The 25,465-nt window shown below is 39.3% G+C and overlaps 1 protein-coding gene across 1 annotated transcript in view; it reads right to left on the bottom strand.

The window, feature by feature from the left end:
* Positions 1-25,465, bottom strand: part of LANCL3 (LanC like family member 3) — a 113,382-nt gene that overhangs the window by 16,242 nt on the left and 71,675 nt on the right. Inside the window, exons 2-4 of the mRNA XM_003815396.3 lie at positions 12,109-12,232; positions 8,263-8,460; positions 432-639 (exon numbers count right to left, since the gene is read on the bottom strand). Coding sequence (XP_003815444.2) covers positions 432-639; positions 8,263-8,460; positions 12,109-12,232 — 530 coding nt within the window. The remainder of the gene's footprint in view (positions 1-431; positions 640-8,262; positions 8,461-12,108; positions 12,233-25,465) is intronic.

The raw sequence follows: 25,465 nt of genomic DNA, 5'->3' as shown, positions 1-25,465 counted from the left end.
TAAAAAGAGCCTGGCACTTTCCTCCTCTCTCCCTTCTTCTCTCCCCATGTGATGTCTGTTTTCCTTCCCCTTCTGCCATGAGTAGAAGCTTCCTGAAGCTTTCACCAAAAGCAGATGCTAGTGATGCTTCTTGTAGAGCCTGCAGAATCATGAGCCAGAGGAAACTTTTTCTTGATAAATTACCCACCCTCAAGTATTCCTTTATAGCAACTCAAATGGATTAAGACATTTACTTATACACTATGTACATAGAATATCTTTGGGAAGATAACCAAGAAACTGTTTCTAGGGAAGTCAACTGCATGGCTACAAGGCACAGTTGATGTATTTATTTTTATGCTTTTCAAACCATGTGACTATATCACTAATTCAGAAAAATAATTAGATTAAAATTTTGGAAAAAAAAAAAAGACCCATAAAGAACAGCTGACCTTTGAGCTCGGTAGATGTATTTAGAGTTTCCCGTGAGCCGGTACAGCAGCAGGAAGACATAGGCACTGCCGGCTACTCCATGGCAAATCCCAGGCCCCTTCTTTAGCAGGCCTTTCTGCCATGTGAGTTCCCCACACCGAATACATGTGTCCAGGTACTGCGGTTTCTTGGAAACCAGATAAGCTTTGGCAAACAGATAGGCAATTCCTGTGAAAACATCAAAGATATTAGAGGTGACTTTCAGGACTTAATACTTTGGAGCAGAACTTCTAGAACAATAAAAAGCTCATGAATCACCTGAGTACTGGTAAAACACAGATTCTAATATTGTAGTTCTGATGTGGGGCCTGAGATACTGCATTTCTAACAAGCATCCTTCTAAAGACCACACTTTGAGTAGGAAGGTGCTAGAATGTTCTATAAGAGAATCTTATTTTCCCAGTGAGATTTTAATTTGTTTTAATTGTATTGTGGGGTTGGCCCCGGGAGAAAGAGCAACATTTTTATTGACGTACATAGATTGATAAAATCTAAAATTTAATTTACAAATGGGTTAATATTTAATGACGCATACTCTAGTAAGCATTATGTATATTTGGTTATTTGAAATGGCTAAATATTTGTATTGTAATGAATTTGTAGTTTAAAATTTGTAATGTTTAAGTACTTATAACTATACACATTTTCTTAAGAGCAAAACTGGGAGTTTTTCCAAGAAAAACAATGCTCCAGAAGGACCTTGCCAAGACTTCTACTTTAGCTGTGAAGTGAGTCCTTCCCACCCTGATTGTTCCAAGGAAAGAACTGTTCCTTCAAAGCTCTTCAACAAAAGTAGTATCAATTACAAGAGAAACAAGAGAAGCAACAGCTATTAATAGAAATGATTTTCCCCAAGTTCTGGGTGTTCATATTCAGTGAGGAGGTTGGTATCACAAGATCACATTCTCTCCTGCATAGCCTACCTTTCTCCTATATAAAAAGTGTGAAAGACTGAAATATAGCTGGTATCCTGACTACCTCATCAATCAGGGTTATCATTGCCTTTCCTTGCTTTGACTAGGCTATTTTACAACTCTGTAGAGATAGAAATTGTCTTGTAGAAAACTGATAGTAATATAAATATTTTCTGTCCCTAGAAACTCACATTCTGTCTGGTAGAGGTTGACTTCCCTCTGCCTCTGTGGAAGAAGCCAGTTTTGCATCTATTAAGCAAATTTATTTCAGCATTCCTAATGGCCTATATAAATATGTCTACTCTTTGGATTTCCCTTTGAAACAGTTGTAACATCTTTCTGGTTCCCTCACTAAATAATGAGCTCAGTAAAATAGTTCATACATATTCTTTTTATATTTGTATGAGAGTCATGATTTCATACTCTTTTTAAGTGTATCCTTTAATATACCCTGTGGTTAATACTTACAAAGCAACAAGCTCTTTGTTCAGTCAATGCTTTCCAGTCAACTACTGACAATGTTTACCTACAGCATTCTCCTACCTCAGTTTTAGGAACAAAGTATCTTGCACAAACTAAAGGATGATATTAAAAGAACTGAACTTATTTAATCATACATTCATTCATTCATTGCATCCATTCATTTGAGAGTAGTCATTGATTATGTACTGTACGCACAGCCCTAGGCAAGGCTGGAATCATGGGCATGCCACCTGTGCAGGCCTACAGCCCATACTCCTTAAAAGGGTTCCATGTTGAGTTTAATGCTCTGCTATTACCACCTTGAAATTCTTAATAATTTTTCTAAAAATAACTTGCGTTTTCATTTTGCTATGGGCCTCCCAAATTATATAGTCAGTTCCAGCCCTGGGTGATATTAAATAAATGCTAAACATGACTCCTACCCTTCAGGAAGGCACTCTCTAAAAAGGGAGATAAAAATATATGCATATGACTGATACATAATAGGATATATATTTCATGATGCTGCTGGAACATAAAATAAATGGTTCTCTCAATAATACTAGTAGAATCAGAAAGGTGGAAGTTCCCTACGGAGATAGTTAGATGAGGCCTTAAATGGAAGGAGCACTTTTTCAGAACTTTGAAGGATACATAGAGAATTCCAGGCCCAAGATGAAGCAGGGAGGGCATTCTATCTAGCACTAAGATTAGCAAGGGCAAAGACATGGAGGCAGGAAGAAGCCACATGAAGGCTAGTGGGGCAATGTTCTAACCAACAGACCAGTGGGGAAGAAGGCTAGACTGGGTTCTGATTATGGATGGTTTTACAAATCTAATTAGATAGCTTGGACTGTACTCTGTGGTCATCAGGGAATCAATGGAAGTGTTTTTGCTTTGGATTGGTTGACTTTTATTTTTTATATGACAATGTGATTATTATGGACAAAATGTCCCAATTTTAGTGGTATCAGGAGAGACCTAAAGAAGGGTAACAGGGTAGCTGTGAGCTGGTTATGTTAGCAGAAAGACAAAAATGAAGCCAATGACGTGTATGTTCATCACAGCACTATTCACAGTAGCAAACACATGGAGTCAACCTAGATGCCCATCAGTGGTGGAATGGATAAATAAAATGTGGTACATACACACCATGGAATACTATGCAGCCATAAAAAAGAGATCATGTCCAGGAATATGGATGGCGCTGGAGGCCATTATCCTTAGGAAACGAATGCAGGAACAGAAAACCAAGCACCACATGTTCTCACTTATAAGTGGGAGCTAAATGATGAGAACACATGGACACAAAGATAGGAACAACAGACACCAGGGCCTACTTGAGGAGGGAGGGTAGGAAGAGGGTAAGGGTTGAAAAACTACCTATTTGGTACTATGCTCACTACCTGCATGACAAAATCCTTTGTACGCCAAACCCCAGTGACATGCAATTTACCCATGTAACAAACCAGCACATGTACCCTCTGAATCAAAGTAAAAGTGGAGAAAATAAAAAATAATAAAGTGGTTAATTGTATATTATGTAAATTTCACCTCAATAAAAAAAAAGAAACAAAAAAAGCTTCTCTAAAAAAATAGAAAGTCAATGAAAGAGACATTTCACAGAACTTGGTAAGTGTTTCTATATTAATTGGGCATCTGCTATATGCCAGGCACAGTAGCAGGTGCTAAGCTTTTAAAAAGCATCTATCTTCATGGTGTTTTTCAGCTTAACTGGAAGTATTAATTAGACTATGTGAGGGGAAATAGAAGTCTCATGGAAGCACACAGGAGGGCCCCTAGCACACACTTGGTAGAAGGAAATGACTACTAGAGGGGTGACACCATCTAACCTGATTATTGGGGGTTGATAAGGAATTAGCAAGGTGTACTGGATGCTGTTGATGACCTGCATGGATCAGCTTTACCTTGCCAGCAAGTGCCTCATTTCCCAGTTCCTGTGAAAGTTGGCAACTAACAAAGCTCACTGCTGCATCTTCTTGAGAGATTTGCCCTCAGACAAATGAGAGGCTATGCTATGCAGCCACCCCTCACAGGGATGACACAGGGATACAAAATATCGACTTCCTTGCCTCAAGAGAGACCCAGCTTCTTTATGTAATCTGTGTTTCTTAGCTTCTCCTCAGACTCAGGGTGAAGCTAGTCTCCAGGTAAGACATGCTCCTCTTTGGCCTGTTCTGCTTCCCTGCTCCCTTACAGGTTCCTCTTGATACCAAGCTCTAATTCTAGACCCTGAGGAAAGAGCTTGGTGAAGAAGGAGGGTATTACAGCCAATCAAAGGAAGGTGGGTGGGAAGGCCCTGCTCTTGCTGGCCTCTCTCAGGCTCTAGGTGTCCTTCTTAGATGATTGCTTTAGCCTCCTGTCCCCAGGTCTGCCATGCCTTAAATTCATTCTGTGGCAGAGTGAATGACCTTTCTAGGACCGTAATCTGACCATGACATTCCCCTGCTTAAACTACTAAATGACTCCCTATTACCCAGATGCCTTAGCATGACACAGAAAGCCCCTTGTGACTGAGCTCCTTTTCTATTTTCCCACCTCTTTTCCTCCATTCCCTTCTTGAAACTTTTCACTTCAGTAGAACCAAACCACCTACAGTGCTTCCATGCTTCTTACTACCAATGTGGTTCACTTTTCTTGGAACAAGCTTTGTACCTTTCTTGATCTGGCTAACTTACCTTAGGCATCACAACCTCCAGGAAGCCTTCCCTGGACCTGAAGGCAGCATGAGGAACCCCTCTGAGATTTCACTGATCCTATACAAACTTTAGCACTTACACAGAACCCAGTTAAAATTATCTATTTCCATGGCTGCCTCCCCTGATACAGTGCAAACTACTCAAGAGCAGAAACTGTATGTTGTTCACTTTTGTTCCACTAGTGTGTGGCATGGTGTCTGGCAAATGCCAAGAACCTCATACATGTCTGTTGACCATAAAGTGGCCCATTTCTCAACCCAGCACAGGCTGATACTGGGGTATAGATGAGAGATGTAGAAGGAAGAAGGGTGAGATGGTCTAATTGCTATACCAGGCCATGAGCCCCAGACCGCTTAAAAGGTATTGATCCTGTGGTTCTGGCCAGGGTGAAAGAGCCTCTTCCTGCATCCTGGATCACAGAATGTTACATGGAAGTGACCTCGTAAAACTTCTAAACCAAAATTTAGTAAACCTGTTGGCTCCTAACCCAGCATAATGGAAGCCACAATAAGGCTGCTTAATTAAAAAAAAAAAAAGGAATGGGGGGTTTCTTTGCTTTTGATAGGAACCAGGAGCCACATCATTTCATCATAGGAACACTAATTATTGTGCATTGATAAGAAGCCTGAGTCAGCAATGATGTATGACTTTGCCAAATGCAACTGGGAAAAGGAATTAATTATTACTTAATAAATACGTTTTGAGAGACTAAACTTTTGAAAATACGGGATCTAATAGGACCTTGTGACAGCCACACTTGGCACGTATAGCTTCAACACACTGGAGAATCACCACTGAGGTCCATTCTGGGTTGTGTAATTCCGCTGAGGCATGCATTGTACAATGCGCACTACAGAGCTTAATGACCAATGATATCTGCACTGCAAAAGCCTTGTTGTTCTTTATTCAAAGTCACCTACCCAAGAGCTTTTATGAAATGAGTTTTTTAAAAAAAATACCCACTCCTGTACTTCATGCAGAGTCAAGGAAATGCATTGTCAGTGTTACTACAGCAATGATGTAACCTAATGCGGTTGAGAGTTTCTTTTAGCCACAGCATTTGTTTTAATGATTTTGTAAATGACTTTGGTCTTGTATTTCAGAATTGTCAAGGTTATGAAGGGGTCACATTAATCTTCCTGTAATACTTTACTGCACTTATTGAGAAAAAAGCTATATGCCACACAAGGTATTTAAAAATGTCTTGTTCACAAAGCTCTTGAGGAACAGCCCTCAGGAATGGCAAGGGACCAAAGTATAAAAGGCGGTCTGTGGTGATAAAAAGATTGAGTTCCACTACTCAGTCTCAAAGTGCTCATTTCACAGATACAGAGACAAAGGCACAAAAGAAACAAAGTCACCCTTTCTTAAGGTCAGTAAACTGGTTAGTGTTGGAGCTGAAATTAGAAGCTGGAGTTATTAACTTAAAGAACTATTTCTACACTGCATAAATGATAACTAGGCTTGTCACCTGTGGAGGTGGGTTGAAGGAGCATCAATAGGAAACAATTATAGGAACAGATAAGGTATCATTAATGAAGCTCCACGTTGTGAATTATTTCTGGCAGGTTTTTAATCACAGAATTAGTCTGCTGCCTCAAACCATCTGCACTGTTCATAAATCTACTCTCAAAAATGTTTTCCTTAAATAAATGAAAATTATTTTATAGTTCGTTTCCTGCATAGAATTTTTGGAGATGTTGCCAACCTCTGCAAAATCTTGGTGGTCTTTGGACTGCACTGATTAGACTTATAATCAATCTTGATGCTGTTTTTAGAGCATCTCTTCAAAGAAAGACCAAAACCCTTGAGGTGGGGATAGGGGTTGGTAAAATAATGGGCCCCACTTAGTTTTTATTCATTTTTGAATTGGTTTATTTTTGGTAGTCCAGTGAATACGTGGACTGAATAATTTTTCTTTAAAACTTATGTTTAATCTTCTCTAGATACTGAACATGAATGATAAAGGAGGATATAGTCTCCAAAGTGATGAATCCTATGCTGCACTGTTACGGTAAATGATTTACAGAGACAGATGGTATTTAGTATACAGAAACGATGGAATAATTGCCCTGCAAGACACCCACATCAATTAACTGACCCAGTCATTCATTTTAGTAGATTATCTTCCCACTTTTTTCAGGACTTTTACTAGCACATTGAATCTTTTAAGATATTCTGTGTTTAAATTGGGATGTCTCCAAAATTCAAGGATCCTTGCTGGTATGCTTGGAGGATATCCAGAGACCATCACTGAGAATAATTAAAATAAATGAGAAATGGAAGGATTGAGCCTAACAAGAAGGAATATCATTTCCAGCATGGTAAATAACTTGTTTTCCCCGCCCCCCCCCCAAAAAGGTCAAATTAAAAAGAAATGGGCTCAAATCATAATTGGCAGAAGTTAGCCTGGACATAACACACAATGCATGGATACTGGTACAAGCACACATTTTGAACTTCCTTCCATAGGTAAATGTAGCAGGCAGAAAAAATATGACCAATACACTGCGACTTACATTATTCATCAACTCAAGACTATACTTTCAAGGATTATTATTCATCAACTCAAACTGTACCCCCCAAAATGAAATTATAGTTGGATTAAAGACCATTAATTAATGGGAGAAAAAGGTAATGAAACTCAGGTAAAAAAGTACAGAGAAATCAAATATATTTTAAAACTGTGCTTGTGGGATTGAAGCATGGCCTTGAAAATTAAATCGACTCAGAATCTAAGAATTTTGTATTATTTTGGTATTTTAAATCTCTCCCCGGCCATCTAACCAATATTAATTTATTTATTTGAATTTAACTTTTTTTCAAATTACCCCTTCTGTGAAGGCTTAATTAGCAGTGTGATGGAATTTTTTAAAAGTGGGAAAAAGATAGGGTTTGCTAAATTTCTAGCCTCAATTCCACAGAGTTTACTGGGGATGGCTATTCATGTTTCTAGACATTTTGTTTGGTACTGATAGAAATTCTCATTTGAAGAAGTTGTAGAACAGTGCATCCCAACCTTTAAAGTGCATACGATTTGTCTAAGGATACTGTTAAAATGTAGATTTTGATTCCGTGGGTCTAGGGTGGGGCCTGAGATTCTGGATTTTTATCAAGCTCTCAGTTGCTCATGCTACTGGTTCCAGGGGCCACATTTTGAATTGCCAGGCTCCAGATCTGCACTATCCAATGTAGCTACTGAGCACTTGAAATGTGGCTAGTCGAAATTGACATTTGACATAAGTATAAAGTATATGCTGGATTTCAAGGACTGAGTACTTTTTAAAATGTGAAATATCTCAATTTTCAAATCAGATATACATGGAGATGGTAATATTGGGGGCACACTGGGAACTATAATATATATTATTAAAATTAATTTGCCTGATTTTACTTTTTTAATGAGGTTACTAAAAATGAAAATTACATATGTGGCTCATATTATACTTCTATTGGACAATGTTAGTTTAACTTTATCAACAAATAGATATAGATCATATATTTTAAAATGTAGAGGACCATTTTCAGAAGTTGTTTACTGATCAGGACATTTGGCTTTGAAAAATCTCATCTTGACCCTTTTATCTCACATAGTAATGACATAAGATCAGCTATCCTCACTTCTCAGAAAAGGAACCACCCTGTGGCTAACCTAGATGAAAGGCAATATTTTTAGATAACAGAGTGTGTGAGACCTGGAGCGCCATGGCACCAGTGCACCAGCTCATTCTCTCTCTCGATGGTCTCGCCGAGCTCAGGTGGCCAGTTGCAGTTTTGTTCCTGTTCCATGAGAAAGTCCACGCTCTGCCATACCAATTCCCGATCTGAGGGATTGAGATGCTCATGGTAAGAAAGAAGCATCTGAAGAATAGACGACAAGCCGTGAGCTGCCCCTGTATTAACAAACAAGGCATAAAATTCACACAATTGGGAGGACAGCTAGTTTGATTTAGTGAAAAGATCAACAGGATAAAAAACAATAAAGCCAATATTACTTGAAAGCTCATATAGCAATGTGATAACTAAGTTGCCTAAGAACTAGGCTTCTAGCAAACTATAGCCTGCAGGCCAAATATGGCTCACTGCCAGTTTTTCTAAATAAAGTTTTATTAAAGAATAGCCATGCTCATTCATTTGCATATTTTCTATTGCTGCTTTCTGGCTACAAAAGCAGTGTTGTATTTGTGACAGAGACCATATGGCCCAGAAAGCTGAAAATATTTACTGTCTCTAGCCCTTTACAGAAAAAATTTGCTGACCAAACTCTGTTTTAGAGAAGAGATCTTTTAAAACTTTGTAATTGAAATATCAGTAGCTTTCATGAAAATGCTCCTAAAATGCTTGAAAATAATTTGGTCTAGGTATCCTAAACATTTATTTTTTTATTCATTCAACACACAAGTATTAAGCATCTACTCTGTACAAGATACCGTTCTAGGTACAGAGGATAGATCACTGCACAAAACAGACTAAATCCCTCTTTTGTAATGTTAACACTAGTTATTGATATTCATTTACTTAATCCTTTACATTTAGCACTTGCATGTTAGGCACTGTCTAACCCTGGTTATACAGATAAACATGATTTGGTCGATACATTTGAAGACCTCCCCATCCAGTCCAATGAAACGGCCAGATTTGTAAAGAAATAATTAGAACATGACATGATAAGTGTTCTATGAGCAATGTGTACCAGGAGTATGATGGTTAATTGTGTGTGTCAACTTGACTTGGCCATGGAGTGTCCAGATATTTGGTTAAATGTCACTTCTGGGTGTGTCTGTGAGGGTGTTTCTGGATAAAAATAACATTTGAACCTGTTCACTGAGCTAAGCACATTGCTCTCTCCAATGTGGGTGGACCTCATCCAATTCACCGAAGGCCTGAATAGAATAAAGAGTCTGAGTAAGAAATAATTAGTTTGTCCTGCCTGACTGTCTTTGAACTGGGACATTGGCCTTCTCCTGCCTTCAGATTTGGACTCAAACTGGAACTTACATTATTGGCTTTCCTGGATCTGGCTTTCTCAGCCTCCATAATCATGTGAGCCAATTCCTTATAATAAATCATTTAGTTATATAAGAAATCATATTCTGTTTGTCTAGAGAACCATGACTACTACAAGGACTAATAGAAGGAATGGAGGAGAGCTTAACTTGGCCTCAGAGGTGGAGGGGATGCTGAAGGTTCCATACAGACAGTGTCATCTGAGCAAAGTCTTGAGAATTCCTCAGAGAATTCTGAACTAGCAATGGGTATTGAACTAGCAAAGGCCTGAACCTGCCTTTGGAAAAGAAGTTAGCTTAACAAAGGTAAAAGTCCAGTCCCTCTAGGAGTTTTCACTCATTCCCAGTTAGTAGAATCCCGATTAGTGGGCAGTACTAGGGTCAATATATTCTGATGGCTTGCTCTTTAAACTCAACTCTATAACTTTAAAGCTTTCTTTTTGCATTCAGGGATCTTTTACTTTGCCATACTCAGAACTCTTGACTCCCTGGAAACAGCTTTACAGTTTGTATTCAGTCAAAATTTCTATTGCTCTTAAAATCTGATCATGAAATTTGAAAATATCTTTATTTTGCTGGATTCGAAATTGTTGGGAAAAAAAGCTTGCTTTTCAGGAAAATATTTATGCACTAGATAGAAATCTAGTTTAAGCTATATATATGTAGAAAGCCAGAATGTTAATTTCTGTAACGAAAACCTGAAAAATATTGGGAGGCTAAGGTGGTAGGATCACTTGAGCCAGGAATTCAAGGCCAGCCTGGGCAACATAACAAGACCCTGTCTCTATAAAAAAAAAAAAAAATTAAAGATAAAAATTTGACCAGGCATACTGAAGCATACCTGTAGTCCTAGCTACTTGGAAGGCTGAGGCAGGAGGATCAACTGAGCTCAGGAGGTCGAGGTTGCGTGAGCTATGATCACACCATTGCACTCCAGCCTGGGTGACAGAGCAAGACCTTGTCTCAAAAAATAAAACCAGAAAAATGAATGGAATAGATTAGGGGACTATAGCAGACACTGTCAGTGCCCTGGCTCATCACCTCATCTACACTCACCATTCAGATGCATCTTTGCTCCCGCTTCATATCTCAAGCATCTATCATTTTGCCTGAGGCTTTCTCTGGCCACAGGAGTATGCCCTGCCCAAAGGGGCAGGACAGAATTGCTAGGGAATTAATACCTCTAGGAGCAGCCAATCAATAAAGCAGAGAGTTGGTGGATGAATACCCCAGCTTCCTCACCCCTTGGGTGAAATGATTCTGAGATGTGTTCTATAAAGTCTCTAAGATTCCCTAGGGGAACTGAGCCTCAGTTGTCCACAGTTGCTCATTATTACACACTCAATTAGCTTCTTTCTCTTTCTTGTCTCATTTCTCCACACCTCTATCAACATTTTCTGAAATTACCTTTCAAATAAACCTTTTACACCCAAATCCTTGTCTCAGCATTTGATTTTGGGGAAACTTAAACAGACATAAAATTTCTTTGAGAAAACTCATTGAAGTTGTTTATTAGCTATTCATTCATTCATTTGGGTTCCCTAATTATGTGCAAGCTCTGTGGTGAAGGTCTAGGAATCATGAAGATAAATGAGAGAAAGTTCCCATCCTGAAGGTGTACAAAGCCTGCTCAGGCAGTTAGGCAGGTAAGCCACTAATTACAGTGTAATAAGGGCTCCAATAGAAGTATACGCAGGATGACAGCATGTTACCCAGTTTTGCTTTGGGAGAAAACCTGAAACTTGTGAATCTTTCTCCAGAGAGGATTCAACAACCCTTTTTCCAAAAGCACGGAACATTTTTCAGCAGATTAATGATGTTTGAGCAGTCTTGAAATCTGGGTATAATTATTACAGATAGATAAAGGGGTTGGGGGAAGTAGGGCATTCTAGGCAAAAGGAACATGGACAAAGGTGGAAAGAGAACACTGCATGTGGGAGACTATGCTGGACAGAACCTGGAGGGTAAAGATAAAGTTTGAGTCTAGAGAAAGAGGCAGGTGGTCCATAAAGGGCCTTGCAAATCTTGCTCAGTAGTAATGGTAAGCCACTGAAGGACTCAAAAGAAGAGTAACTAATTTCCCTTTTTTTTTTTTTTTTGCATGGCCCAGAGCTCACCATTAGCCATTACAATTTAATAGTCTGTTATAAACACACTACTATTAAAAACTTTAAAATGTTAGTGGCTGAATCCTACTTCCCTATGCAGAGGCACTATTTTCAATCGTGTGTGAAAAGTTTTCACAATGTTTCAGCAAAATCAGGCCAATGAGCTTACAATCTAGAATAAAGATATTAGTCTTTAGTGAAAGTAATTGTTAAAATAGCTACATTTCTGTCAGGTAGACTACGAAAACAAATATTAACTTGTGATTTGTGTTATGTATCAGTATAGGTTTTTAAAGAAAATTTTAAAGTATTTCTTATTAAATGAATAGTAATGACCTATGGCAAAAACAAAATCTTCCAGCCTTTATTTGGTATTATATTAGAGACTTTCCCCATCCTACAGGCCCATGCAAACACCTTCACTTACCCAAGTATTCGGTTCCATAGTAAGAATACATCAGGGGGAATGGTTTCCTCTTCTTTATGGCATACTGCTTCCCAGAGTCCAGAATTGCCTGACAAATTGACTTGATCTGTGCTGGAGTCAGCACCTGAATAAGGAAATCCAGAAGTAGAAGTCAAAGCAGGATCTCCTTTTTCCTTAGACACTGAATTTTCTTGCTTAAGAAGTCTAGCATCATATCCACAGAATCCTGTACTATATGTAAATAAACTTAGTCAACGAAAATTTATTCTTTTTTTTTACCACTGATTCTTCCTTTGTTGTCAAGTTGTCAAACCTACCCTCTTTAGAAAACTTGCCATTTCAGTGGAAAACACACATCTTTACAGCTATAGGTTGCTATAAAATACAAAGACTACCTTATGGCTGTCATATCATTAATCCTTGTCACAGGAACAAGGATTTGCTCAGAAAAGAACAAATAGTGGTCCTAACTGATTATGCTTAACAAAGCTGTTACTCCTGGTGTACAGTGTAGGTCTGGCCCAAACATCGGACCTTCAATTTGTGTTATTTAGACTGTGCTTATAAAGACTGTACTTATAAAGCCATGATTCTGTGATAAGCTGCAGTATGACGGACTCACTGTAGGCATTTGTACTACCTGAATGAAACCAAAGTCCAATAGTGTCAACACAAAATAACTTCTAATATCAAAATGACTCTGAATAGAGAATGGCCAAAATGTAATGACTTGCAGTCTTCCATGTTTTATTCAATCTGTCCACAGTCGGTTTTAGGACTATACAGATTAAACGGTTCTCAAGCCTTCAAAGCATCATTGCATTTATTAAGATTCTGCTCAGGTTAGCCATATGTTTTGCATCCTGCCCTTCCTGGGACAAATTAGATGTTCCCTTTGGCAAACTCCCTTTATGACAGTGACATTTGCTCTGCTGCACAGCACTGTTGTGTTAGATCTCTCTCTGTTGTGTTAGAGCTGTCTCTTTCTCTCTCGCTAGACTATCAGTTCTTTGAGAGCAAACACTGTGGCACCTCATAATTTTGGTATCCTTGGTGCCTAACACAGAATCTGAGGGGGGTCCTTCACAACCGATGAGTGAGTAAATAAGTGACAGTTTAACTGGTATGAAATTCAGAGCCCTCCCTCCCTTCATTCTTTATTCGCTTCCTCTGTCCCTCTCTTTCCCTCCGCTCCATGATTGTTTCTTAAGCCCCTACTACATTCCAGGCAAGACTGTTCTGGATGCTGGAGATATGACAGTGAGCAAGATAGACAGAACCTGTGCTCTCATGAAGCCAATCTTCCCAAAAAGTAGACCTGCACAGGAAACGTACTGGTCAGATTAACCAAAACTAAAAAACATCTAAGTTTAGTCTGATTGAATGAATCTGGGATCAATAAAAAGTCCGTTGGATTTTGGCCTCTCTCCTAAAACTGACACATTTAATTTTCCTACCCAATATCCAGCATTAGACCAGCCAATTCCTTTTGAAATAAGTTTCTAATGATTTATTCATAAATTGCTCCTCTGATTTACCTGGTATTAGAAGGAAAAAATATAATCCAGCTTTGGTTTCCCAAAATCTAGCATTTAATTTGGAAAAATAATTACTTCATGAGGATACCATTCATTAATTAATTCTGCCAATTAACATTTATTGAGCTACTATTTCAGTAAGGTCCCACACTAGGTGTTGTGGAGAAATTTGAGAAACCATGAGACATATTTTTTCCCTACAGGCAAGTTACCATCCAGCACTGGAGATGAGATATAGACAAGAGTCTACAATAGAGCAACTAAAGCTCATGAGCCTAGAGATAGAAAGAAACAGTAACGCAGAGTAGGTAAGATGGACTCGTCTTCAGTAAGACTACATTCTCTTTTTTTTTTTTTCTATTTGCTGAAATAATGATGTCATGGCTTTCAACTTAAATTTCCCTTCTATTAACCACTCTCTCTGTCTCTTAAGTGTACTCCTCCTAACATTCCTCAAGACCCTATCTTCCTATGCTGCATCCCCACTGTCCTATCATATCAGCCCCAAGTCTTCTTTCCTTAGCTTAATAGCAAATTTCTCCTAAATGATAAAATACAACCATTCAAATTGCTACCATAATTTTCATTTGGTATTGAAAACATTTACTCTTTGTGCCTTTATCAGTGCCAACTGATCTTAAGTTTAGTCTTACACTACTTAAAATCTTGCATCATCATTTGTCTCAAATCAACCCCTCTTTCTCAGAAACCTGCTGAAAGCCCCGAAGGGCATGCACTTAATTGGACTCTATCCTGATTGAATCCCATAGTCTTCTGGGAATATATCTGGCTCTGCTCAATACTGATTTTGAATCCATATGACAGAGGAAGTTTTTGTGGTAGGAAACAGTCACTGAATTTTCAGGGATGTATTCATTTGCACTACTAAAATTTTTCCTATTTGACTTTCAAGCCTATAACTGAAAATTGGCTTATTTCCCCAGCTGAACATTTATTCATATGTTGTGTGTGTGTGTGCATGTCTGTGTATGTGTGTGTTTGCCTGCTTATTTTTATCCCAAAAAAGAATCAACTTATGCTATATGTGGTGCCCTCCCCCTTTCTTTCTATCCCGAATCCACAGCTTAGAATAGGGAATGAGTTTATAAAATATTATTTCAAAACCTCCCATGGTCATGTATCATGTCTGGGTGGTTTCCTCTTATCTCTCAGAAACACTGTGAAAAACAAAGAGAAACCGGCGCTTGTTCGGCTGGATAGAGACCAGTTATGCATGCAGTTCTTTATCTCTGGGAACAGACAAGACCTACCCTCAGTTTATTGATCAGCAAATAAAAACTAAAAACAGAGCTCATTAAAAGCCTGTGTGTGGGGAACGCTGAGGAAGAGTATTTTTCGCCCCTGAACAAACAGTACAGAAAGAAGAAGGGAGTTGAGATTCTGGGGTAAGGGCTTGAGCTTGTTCTCCTGTGTCTGCTTTCTCAAAGATCCCTCCACTCTCTGCCCCTAGTACACAGGAGCACAAGCATGAGCACACCCACTGCCTCCAAAGATGGCCTCTGTGCTTTTGAGACACTCTGAGATCCTGGGAATGAGGGAGCAGCATTTCCGGTGGGGGAACAAAAATGACTAGGAATGGCAGAGCGGGGCTCCCTGGCCATCAGGCCTTCACCAAACAAACCCGAATTATTCCCTCTCCTGTAGTTGTAGCCCCTAAGATCAATGCATTTGTTGATACTTTGGATGGAATAGAGTCTTTTCTTTTTACATTGAATTAAAATAAATTAAGATATCTCAAAAATACAAAGCAAATCTGAGGTGGTTTGGTTTAAACCGTTTTGTTTAGTTTAACTGATTCACTTTACTGACCTTGTGAAATATTCCTATTGGTTTGGCCTCTGAGTATGAAGAGACAAGAGGGCAATAAAGCTCATACTATATTTCTTGGCCCTGCCTGAAAGTCATGCTATGACTGAACTACCTCCATGCAGAGGAGAGATGACTTTCTTAAAAAAAAAAAAGTGAATAAAAAGGACCAAACCACAGAATGCTGGCCTCACCACTGACTCCTTCCCAAGGCAAGAGTCCTACCTACAGGAAGTGGCAGTCTTTGCTAGCTGTATTTCTTTTTCTAGGCCTCAAACACCTCCTGCCCCTCCCCCATCAGCACTGATTGAATATGCGAATAGCAACTAAGTCTTGGGTGTGCCAGTGTTCTAAGGCATACAATGCCAATCAAATTCCTTCTCTCAACAATTTGAAATGCATGTTCAAAAAAAAAAAAAATGAAGCTGTCAGCAATCCCAGCTGCTGCTGAAGACAGGTCAGGAATGGGTCCATGCATAAACTGAGGTCAACAGGGAGTAAGCAGGGGCTGTGATGGAGAAAAACAGAATAAACCACCCAGCAGTGAGAGTGAAAGGAGACTGACTAGCAGTGAGAGTGAAAGGAGACTGACCAAACACCACATGTTCTCACTCATAGGTGGGAACTGAACAATGAGAACACTTGGACACAGGAAGGGGAACATCACACACTGGGGCCTGTCGTGGGGTGGGGGGAGGGGGGAGGGATAGCATTAGGAGATATACCTAATGTAAATGACGAGTTAATGGGTGCAGCACACCAGCATGGCACATGTATACATATGTAACAAACCTGCACATTGTGCACATGTACCCTAGAACTTAAAGTATAAAAAAAAAAAAAACTTGCAAAAAACAGAAAAAGAAAGTTTATTATATCAGTAAAGAGGGATTAGGAAAAAGGACACAAATAAAAAGAATGTGAGTGTGCATATTCACATTATTTCTATTTTCTAATATTGGTAAGTCTTTTAATTAGTTAAAAAACATAAACTTAACTATAAAGAATAACAAAATTGCCAACTCTAAAGACTTTAAAAAGTCATAAAATGAAACAAATTTAACTGCATGTCAAGTTAAAGGCATAACCGCACAGATAAAATAATTAATTTTTTAAATAATGGTTTTTTTCATTGTGGAAGACAGTGTGGCGATTCCTTAAAGATCTAGAACTAGAAATACCATTTGACCCAGCCATCCCATTACTGGGTATATACCCAAAGGATTATAAATCATGCTGCTGTAAAGACACATGCACATGTATGTTTCTTGCTGCACTATTCACAATAGTAAAGACTTGGAACCAACCCAAATGTCCATCAATGATAGACTGGATTAAGAAAATGTGGCACAGATACACCATGGAATACTATGCAGCCATAAAAAAGGATGAGTTCTTGTCCTTTGTAGGGCCATGGATGAAGCTGGAAACCATCATTCTGAGCAAACTATCTCAAGGACAGAAAACCAAACACCACATGTTCTCACTCATAGGTGGAAATTGAACAATGAGAACACTTGGACACAAGGTGGGGAACATCACACACTGGGGCCTGTCGTGGGGTGGGGGGAGGGAGGAGGGATAGCATTAGGAGATATAAATGACAAGTTAATGGGTGCAGCACACCAACATGGCACATGTATACATGTGTAACAAACCTGCACATTGTGCACATGTACCCTAGAACTTAAAGTATAATAATAAAAAAAAAGAGAAAAAAAAAGAGAGTGAAAGGAGACTGCAGCAGATATGCTAAAAGAAACAATGATACCAAGAGAGAAAGTTAAAGAAAAGTAGCTCGTCCTTATAGCTCCCTCTTCCTAACAGTTTAGGGCTACTCCCTTTAGGGCTTCCTACCAATTTTCCATACAATACCCACCCCCATACTCCGCCCTTTCTTTTTAGTCATTTGAGAGTCTCAGTTTCTTGCAAAAAGAGCCTAACTAGAATAGACATGAATATAAAGCCAAACCTTTCATTTGTCACTTCATCCCTCACATAAACACATCAGTTTTCCTACCTACCATACTAGATCCTTTCACTCAAAATAACAAAGATACCTGCATCTATGGTGCATGATAAGGTACATGCTAAGACTCTTCTGGGCATGGGACCCGGTATTGGGACTTCTTTTTTTTTTTTTTCCCTGAGATGGAGTTTCACTCAGTCACCCAGGCTGGAGTGCAGTGGCACGATCTTGGCTCACTGCAACCTCCGCCTCCTGGATTAAAGCAATTCTTCTGCCTCAGCCTCCCGAGTCACTGGGATTACAGGTGCCCACCACCACACCTGGCTAATTTTTTGTGTTTTTAGCAGAGACGGGGTTTCACCATGTTGGCCAGGCTGGTCTCGAATTCCTGACCTCGGGCGATCTGCCCACCTTGGCCTCCCAAAGTGGTGGGATTACAGGCGTGAACCAACGCACCCGGCCGGGATCTTTTTTAAGCTCCCCAGTGGATTACAAAGAGTGGTCAAGGTTGAGAACTACTGCCATAAAATACTAAGTGAATGCAAAAATAGTTTTTAAAACCAAAGTAATAATAATATAATACAATATAATAATAATGATGAAGACGAGGGCTAAAGGGAAAACTAGCAAAAGAACTCCCAGGTATAAAGAAATGCCTTTGGTCTGAGTCATGGAGGACTCAGAATTATCTGTCCAGTCTTAAATTATCTGTCTTCAAACTTCTGTCAATAGCCCATTTGAGACCTCTGATATCTCTAAGAGGTATCTGCTCCTCAAAGTGTGGTCCATGGACCAGCAGTAAAGGTATCCTGATAGAAATTCAAATTCCCAGGCCCCAGCCCAGACCCAGTGAATTAGAAACTGAATTTTGTTTTAATTTATTTTTTATTGTTTTATTTTACTTTAAGTTCTGGGATACATGTGCAGAATGTGCAGGTTTGTTACATAGGTATACGTGTGTCATGGTGGTTTGCTGTACCTATTGACCTGTCCTCTAAGTTCCCTCCCCATGCCCCCCATCCCCCAACAGGACCTGGTGTGTGTTGTTCCTCTCCCTGTGTCCATGTGTTCTCATTGTTCAACTCCCACTTATGAGTGAGAACATGCAGTGTTTGGTTTTCTGTTCCTGTGTTAGTTTGCTGAGGATGATGGCTGCCAGCTTCATTCATGTCCCTGCAAAGGACATGATCTCATTCCTTTTTATGGCTGCATAGTATTCCGTGGTATATATGTGCTACATTTTCTTTATCCAGTCTATCATTGATGGGCATTTGGGTTGCTTCCATGACTTTGCTGTTGTAAATAGTGCTGTAATAAACATACACGTGCATGTGTCTTTATAGTAGAATAATTTATATTCCTTTGGGTATATACCCAGTAATGGGATTACTGGGTCAAATGGTATTTCTGGTTCTAGATCCCTGAGGAATCACCATACTATCTTACGCAATGGTTGAACTAATTTACACTCCCACCAACAGTGTAAAAGTCTTCCTATTTCTCCACAGCCTCACCAGCATCTATTGTTTCTTGACTTTTTAATAATCGTCATTCTGACTGGCATGAGATGGTGTCTCGTTGTGGTTTTGATTTGCATTTCTCTAATGATCAGTGATGTTGAAATTTTTTTCATGTTTTTTGGCCATGTAAATGTCTTCTTTTGAGAAGTGTCTGTTCATATCTTTGCCCACTTTTTGTAGGGTTGTTTTTTTCTTGTAAATTTGTTTAAGTTCCTTGTAAATTCTGGATATTAGACCTTTGTCAGATGAGTAGATTGCAAAAATTTTCTCCCATTCTGTATGTCACCTGTTCACTCTGATGATAGTTTCTTTTGCTGTGCAGAAGCTCTTTAGTTTAATTAGATCCCATTTGTCAATTTTGGCTTTTGTTGCCATTGCTTTTGGCGTTTTCGTCATGACGTCTTTGCCCATGCCTATGTCATGAATGGTATTGTCTAGGTTTTCTTCTAGGGTTTTTATGGTTTTGGGTTTTACATTTAAGTCTTTAATCCATCTTGAGTTAATTTTTGTATAAGGTGTAAGGAAGGGGTACAGTTTCCATTTTCTGCACATGGCTAGCCAAGAAACTGAATTTTAAAAAGATCACCAGATGGTAGCATATGCCCATGAAAGTTTGAGAAGCACTGGCTTAAGATACATTAGCTATAAATTATTTAAATTTCCCAATATTAGGTTAGGTCCTGACAACACTGTATATCTGGAGTATATAAATCTGGCTTTCCACAGATTATTTTTTCTAACTATGACTATCGTGGCTTTGGTTTCTATATAAAGGAAAGGTTGATTTTTTAAAAAAGACAAGTTTTTGTAAAACTGCTGTTGAAGATATTGTTCACAGTTTTCTAACGCCTCTGTATGAAGGCCCAAGTGATAAGCTACCCTCATAGCCCACCTAACAAAGTGAAGTGAGAGTTTGTCTTAGTCTTGAGGGCCAAAAGGCAGAGTTAATTCCTGTGCTTAGTGCAGAAACTTCCTTTACCCTAGGGGTTTTGCTATAAACATTTTACCTCTTAAACCTTAATCCATGTTGAATGGTTAATGGTTTCACTGTATTTGTGAATTTTTGTTGTAAACCACCCCAAACACGTTTTTGGAAGTGGGTAGAGCCCAAGGAAACATTTTTACAATATACGGAATATGCGTCTTAAGGTGACAATGAATTATTAGTGCAGAAGTACAGTTCTAAGTCTGACCTGACAGGCAATCCTTACAGAATCTGAAACAACTGTAAGGAGGTGCTAGACTTCCCACCCTAGGCCTTGCTCAAGCACCACCAACATTATCATGCAAGAGTCCAAAATGCCCTGAGTGCCCATCTGCATAGAATGCAGGGTCACTCTGATATCATAGCAAACATATATGTAACAGAGTAAGAATCTGATATTAACTTAATGTTTTCGCCCAGCAATTTATTTCACCCAATCCTTTGCCTCATCATCCTGTTGGTAGGATAGGCTTCTGCCTAGAGAAAGAAGCCATCTGACTACCCAATAAACATCAAAATGACTTTTTTGTATGTCTTTTTTTAAAGTTAGAGCTACTGGAATGAGACAAATGACTTTTGATATGCATGAACAATAAAGAAAAAAGTTTTTGGGTTGTTAGATCCTGGGTTTTTTTTTTTTTTTTTTTTTTTTTGATGAAGTCTTGCTCTGTCACCCAGGCTGGAGTGCAGTGGCATGATCTCAGCTCACTACAAGCTCTGCCTCCCAGGTTCATGCCATTCTCCTGCCTCAGCCTCCCAAGTAGCTGGGACTACAGGCGCCCGCCACCACGCCTGGCTAATTTTTTGTATTTTTAGTAGAGATGGGGTTGCACCCTGTTAGCCAGGATGGTCTCGATTTCCTGACCTCGTGATCTGCCCGCCTCGGCCTCCCAAAGTGCTGGGATTACAGGTGTGAGCCACCACACCCAGCCTCCTGGGTATTTTTAATACTTAAAATTGATACCATAAAACAATGGATTTGAAGGATAGTTCCGAGTAAACTCAGGATGGAGATACAAGCTTTTCAAGGTGGGATGAGTTGACATAGAAAAGAAACCGGAAGTTGAAAGTCATTGTGAGTGTGGTGTTCCTGCTTTCCTACCTCCATCCCATCATGCCAAGCCTTAGGAGTCTTACAACAGGCCTCCAGACAGGTTTGAGGATCTACAGTTTGTTAGGATATGTGCCTCCCTTTTGCCTGGAACTCAAGAAGATGGCAGCCTCAGAGGTGTGTCTCTTGCTTCAGGGTCTGGGACCAGCAAAAGAGATACCACCATGTGGCCTGTCCCACATGAAACAGCAGAAAATGATCCTGAGTTTCCTATGGGCACCAGAACAGAGTAGTAAAACATCTCATCTCCAAAATTAAACTTATTTTTTAAAATTCCCAGTCCAAATTATTTCAAATTAAAAAGTTAGAGAAATTGTTTATACAAAGTCAATATTCACAAGTGGTTAAATTTTTACTTCCTATATCTCTTTGGGGTTGTAGTTCACTTGGAATCCACTAGGTTACAAGAAAGAGCCAGGCCTTTCAGGAAATCTCTGTAGCAGATAAAGATTTACTTAAGGTATTGAGAAGACAGAAACTTGGAGGAGCTTCTTTGAGGAAGAACATCATGAGCACTCTTACAGTGCATAGTGACCTCCAGAGAACATCATGAGCAGAAAAGGTGTTGAGCAAGCTTAAAGATACAAAATAGGGCTAAAGAAAAACCTTCAAGTAGGAAACTGATCTTGACAAACTGAATAATTCATGAGTACTATGTGCAAAGCCTATGCTAGGTTGGAGAAACATGGAATCTTAATAATGAGACTAAGTAGACATGCAAAACATTTAAATAATGAAATATTCAGCATTCATTTAAATCCTAAAAGTAGTACCGTAAAGGAGTAACGTGAATGGAGTAAATATTGGCTTCACAGAGGAAGAGGAATATGAGCTGAGCTTTGAAGGACAAGTAGGAAGTGGGTAAATGAAAGCATGGGGAAGAGAGCATTTTTAACCTATTGGATGATGGGGAGAGTCCTGTGTATTGGGGCAATGCTTCAAAAACCTCAAGGTGCACACATATTACTTGGGGCTCTTGATAAAAAACAAAGATTCTAATTCGGTAGGTCTAGGATGGGGCCAGGATTCTGTTACTAACAAGCTCCTTGTTACAACAGTAGTGATGCTGAGGCTGACACTGCTGGTTCATCAACCACACTTGAAGTAGCAAAGGATTATGAAAATAGAGAGGCTGGTTGCAGCAGAGGATTTCTTTTGGAAAAGGTGAGAAGTTAGACTGAAGGAACAATAGAAGTTCCCAACGACATTCAAGGCAGCGAGAGGAAGCATCAAGCAAAAGTGTTGCATATTATCATTTAAATGATTAGATTACCCAGAAAAGGGACACAGCAACGATAAGAAATTCTCTTCCAATATTCTGCATGTAAGACAGACATGTCCATATTTGCATGCTCCACTGAGGAGCTCTTTTAGCCAGTGTGGCCAGGTTTGTTATTTTCTTAACTGGTCTCTAAATGGGGCATGTGTGCTGGTGCAGAATGAGCGAGTCCCTTCCAACTGGTTTTCCTGATGCTCCCTGATCATTATTATGCTGGGCTATGAGGAATAGGAAGCAGGTTGCTCTAGTTGATGATTATCCTCCAGTCATTAAGGGGATTCAGCATGGAATTTCAGTTATAAACATTTGGTCCCAGGTACCATTTCACAGTTGTTTCTTTTCCCTTCTCATGTGAAGAAAAACAAACCCAGAAAACACTAGAAACCAGAAAAGAAAAACAGGTTTTACCCCATTCTTACAGCCTGACTGCTGGCTTTAAAGATTTATTAGAAGTAGCTGGTAACCCAGTCTGCACCAACTGTCACTAGATGATTTTATTCTCTTTCCTCTAAGACACTAAATGTCTCAGAGCACAAGCTTCCTTATCTACAAAAACAGGATTACGTTTGCCCCACCTATCTCCTCAGGTAATAATGAGACTCTTATGAAAAAGCAGTTCCCAACGTTTGACTGCATACTGCAATCACCTGGGGAGCTTTTAAAAATCCCAATGCCCTGTCCACACCCCACACTGATTACATCAGACTCTCTGGGCCTGGGACCCAGGGATGAGTATCCTTTTTAAGCTCTCCACGTTATTACAAAGAGTGTCAAGGTTGAGAACTGCTGACATGAAATACTGAATGAATGCAAAAGTAGTTTTAAAAAGCAAAGTAATAATACTATGATTATGATAATGAAGAAGAGGAGGGCTACAGGGAAAATATGGAAAAGACCTCCCGAGTATAGAGAAATGCCTTTGGTCTGAGTCATGGAGGAATGGAAGGAGAAACCTGATGTGCACATGAATGAACATGCTGGGTCAGGCCAGAAGTCTACTAAATGCCATCCAGTGTTTCCAACACAGGCACCAATGCACATTGTGGGAAGCTAATGAGGAAACCACAGAACACAGCAGACAGTGCACTGGACTAGGAATCAGGAGATCAGGGCTTGAGGCTCCTTTGGCACCATACCCATGGTTAAGTCATCAGACCTCCATTTCTTCATCTAAAATAAAGGGGCTGGACTAGTATCTATTCACTGGCCACAGCTTCTCAAATGTTAGTGTTCCTAAAAACCATCTAGTGATCCTGCTAAAACACAGCTTCCCAGGCCTCACCCTCAGAGATTCTGACTCAGTAGCTGTGGAGTGGGGCCTGAGGTCTTGCATTTCTAACAAGATCTTGGGTGATGGTGATGCTCCTGGCCAGAAAAGCACCTCTTGAGTAGCACTGTACTAGGTGACATCTAAGGTGCTTCTAGGTTCCAAGCTCTATGGTTCTCCAAAGCATTGGAGGAATCTGGTTTTTGAACATAAAAAGGAGAATAGCATGGTGATAAACAGGGACTTGGGGGTAAGATACACCTGAGTTCCAAACTTAGCTTTACCACTTTCTAGTAGTGTGAATTTGTGAGTTACTTATTCTTTCTTAGCCTCATTCTTCTCATTTGTAAAAAGTAGTGATAATAAGATCTACGTCACTGGGTTGCTGTAAGGGTTTCATATAAGATACTTAGCACGGTTCCTAGCATAAAGCACATGCACAATGCCTGCAAGCTATAGTGAAAAGGGACATCTGAAGTCCAATAGTGACTGAACTCCAGGCCTTGGAGGTTTGAGCTCAGCATACTTCTCATAAAATAACCATGCTGTTGCCTACTTCCTATACCTCATCTTCCACCCAAGGACCAGCTTATGTCAGCCTGCATTCCTAAATTGTTCTAACTTATAATTCATAAATTAGCAATGTATGACCCTTCATGTCTGTGTATTTACTTTTATCATCACCACACTTGCAGACTTCTCTGTCCCACTTTTCCCAAAATGACATTCCTTTGCTCTTTCAAAATGTCTCCCAAGTTTATCTGGTTTCTAGATACGAACTAACTATATAACTTCAGACAAATCATGCAACTTCTCTGGACCTCAGTTCCTCATCTGGAAAAATAAGAAGTCAGGCTGAGGCAGTCTTTAATGTGTCTTTCACATATAGCATTTTATGATTCAAGTCTTTATGACATTTATAAATCTACATACTGTATATAGATTTGGGCTGTAATTCCTTAATGTGAACATGATAGTATGTTTCAGCAGTTTAATTTCTTAGAGAAAAGGCAAAAAGTCTTTTGTGGTGAAACTAGAACACAGGTTCAACTTGTCCTATTCTAGGCATTTTATTTTATCAATATGTCTATTTTCTTATGTACTTTCTTCCTAATAGGAAGCTTAAAGGACTAGAACACTTTGTAGCTTCCTGGCATCAGTTACTTGAATTATCTGCAGTTGTCAGTCTCCTGATGTACCCAAAGTGAATGACAACATTATTAAGGCTGAATGCTTTGTTGACTATTTCACATCATACCTTTCTCTAAGCCACTGTTAAATGAGTATGTCATTACAGTATTCTCAAACCATGGTTCAAAATGTTCAAGTGCCTGTTTGGTACATGATAATGTACTAGAGAGTATAGAAATATAGGGATGAATAGTTGCTTATTGTCAAATATACAGTAAATGCCCTTCCTATTTTGAAAGGCCAATTCTGAATTCATAGTGGCTTACACTATTAGTTAGCAACATCTCTTTTCCCTTTATTTCTTGCTAACTGAATATCAGTTTTATTAGGCTGGCAATTGTGTCTAGCCCTAAGTGACAGTAATTAGCCTTAGCCAAACATATAAATCCCATTGTCCCTTGCCAAGTACCCTGCATTCCTTGTAGCTAGGGTTGGCTATGTGGCCTCACTTGATCAATGGAGGAATCTGCAGGAGCTTCATGGAAAGCTTTTTGTTTCATAATACATGGAAATAAAATGGACATACATGGCTATTATCTTCCTTTCCTTTTTTTTGGCTGCCTTGAATGTATATGTGAGGCCTGAAGTAGTAGCAGCCAATTTGCATTCTGCAGCTATGAGCACATGAATGAAAGGCCAACATTCTGAGAATGATGGAGGAGAAAGAAAA

This window comes from Pan paniscus, chromosome X, assembly GCF_029289425.2.
Source record: "Pan paniscus chromosome X, NHGRI_mPanPan1-v2.0_pri, whole genome shotgun sequence".
Classification (NCBI taxonomy): Eukaryota; Metazoa; Chordata; class Mammalia; order Primates; family Hominidae; genus Pan; species Pan paniscus.
Note: the sequence above shows the minus strand (reverse complement) of the source record. Positions and strands in the feature narration are given on the sequence as shown.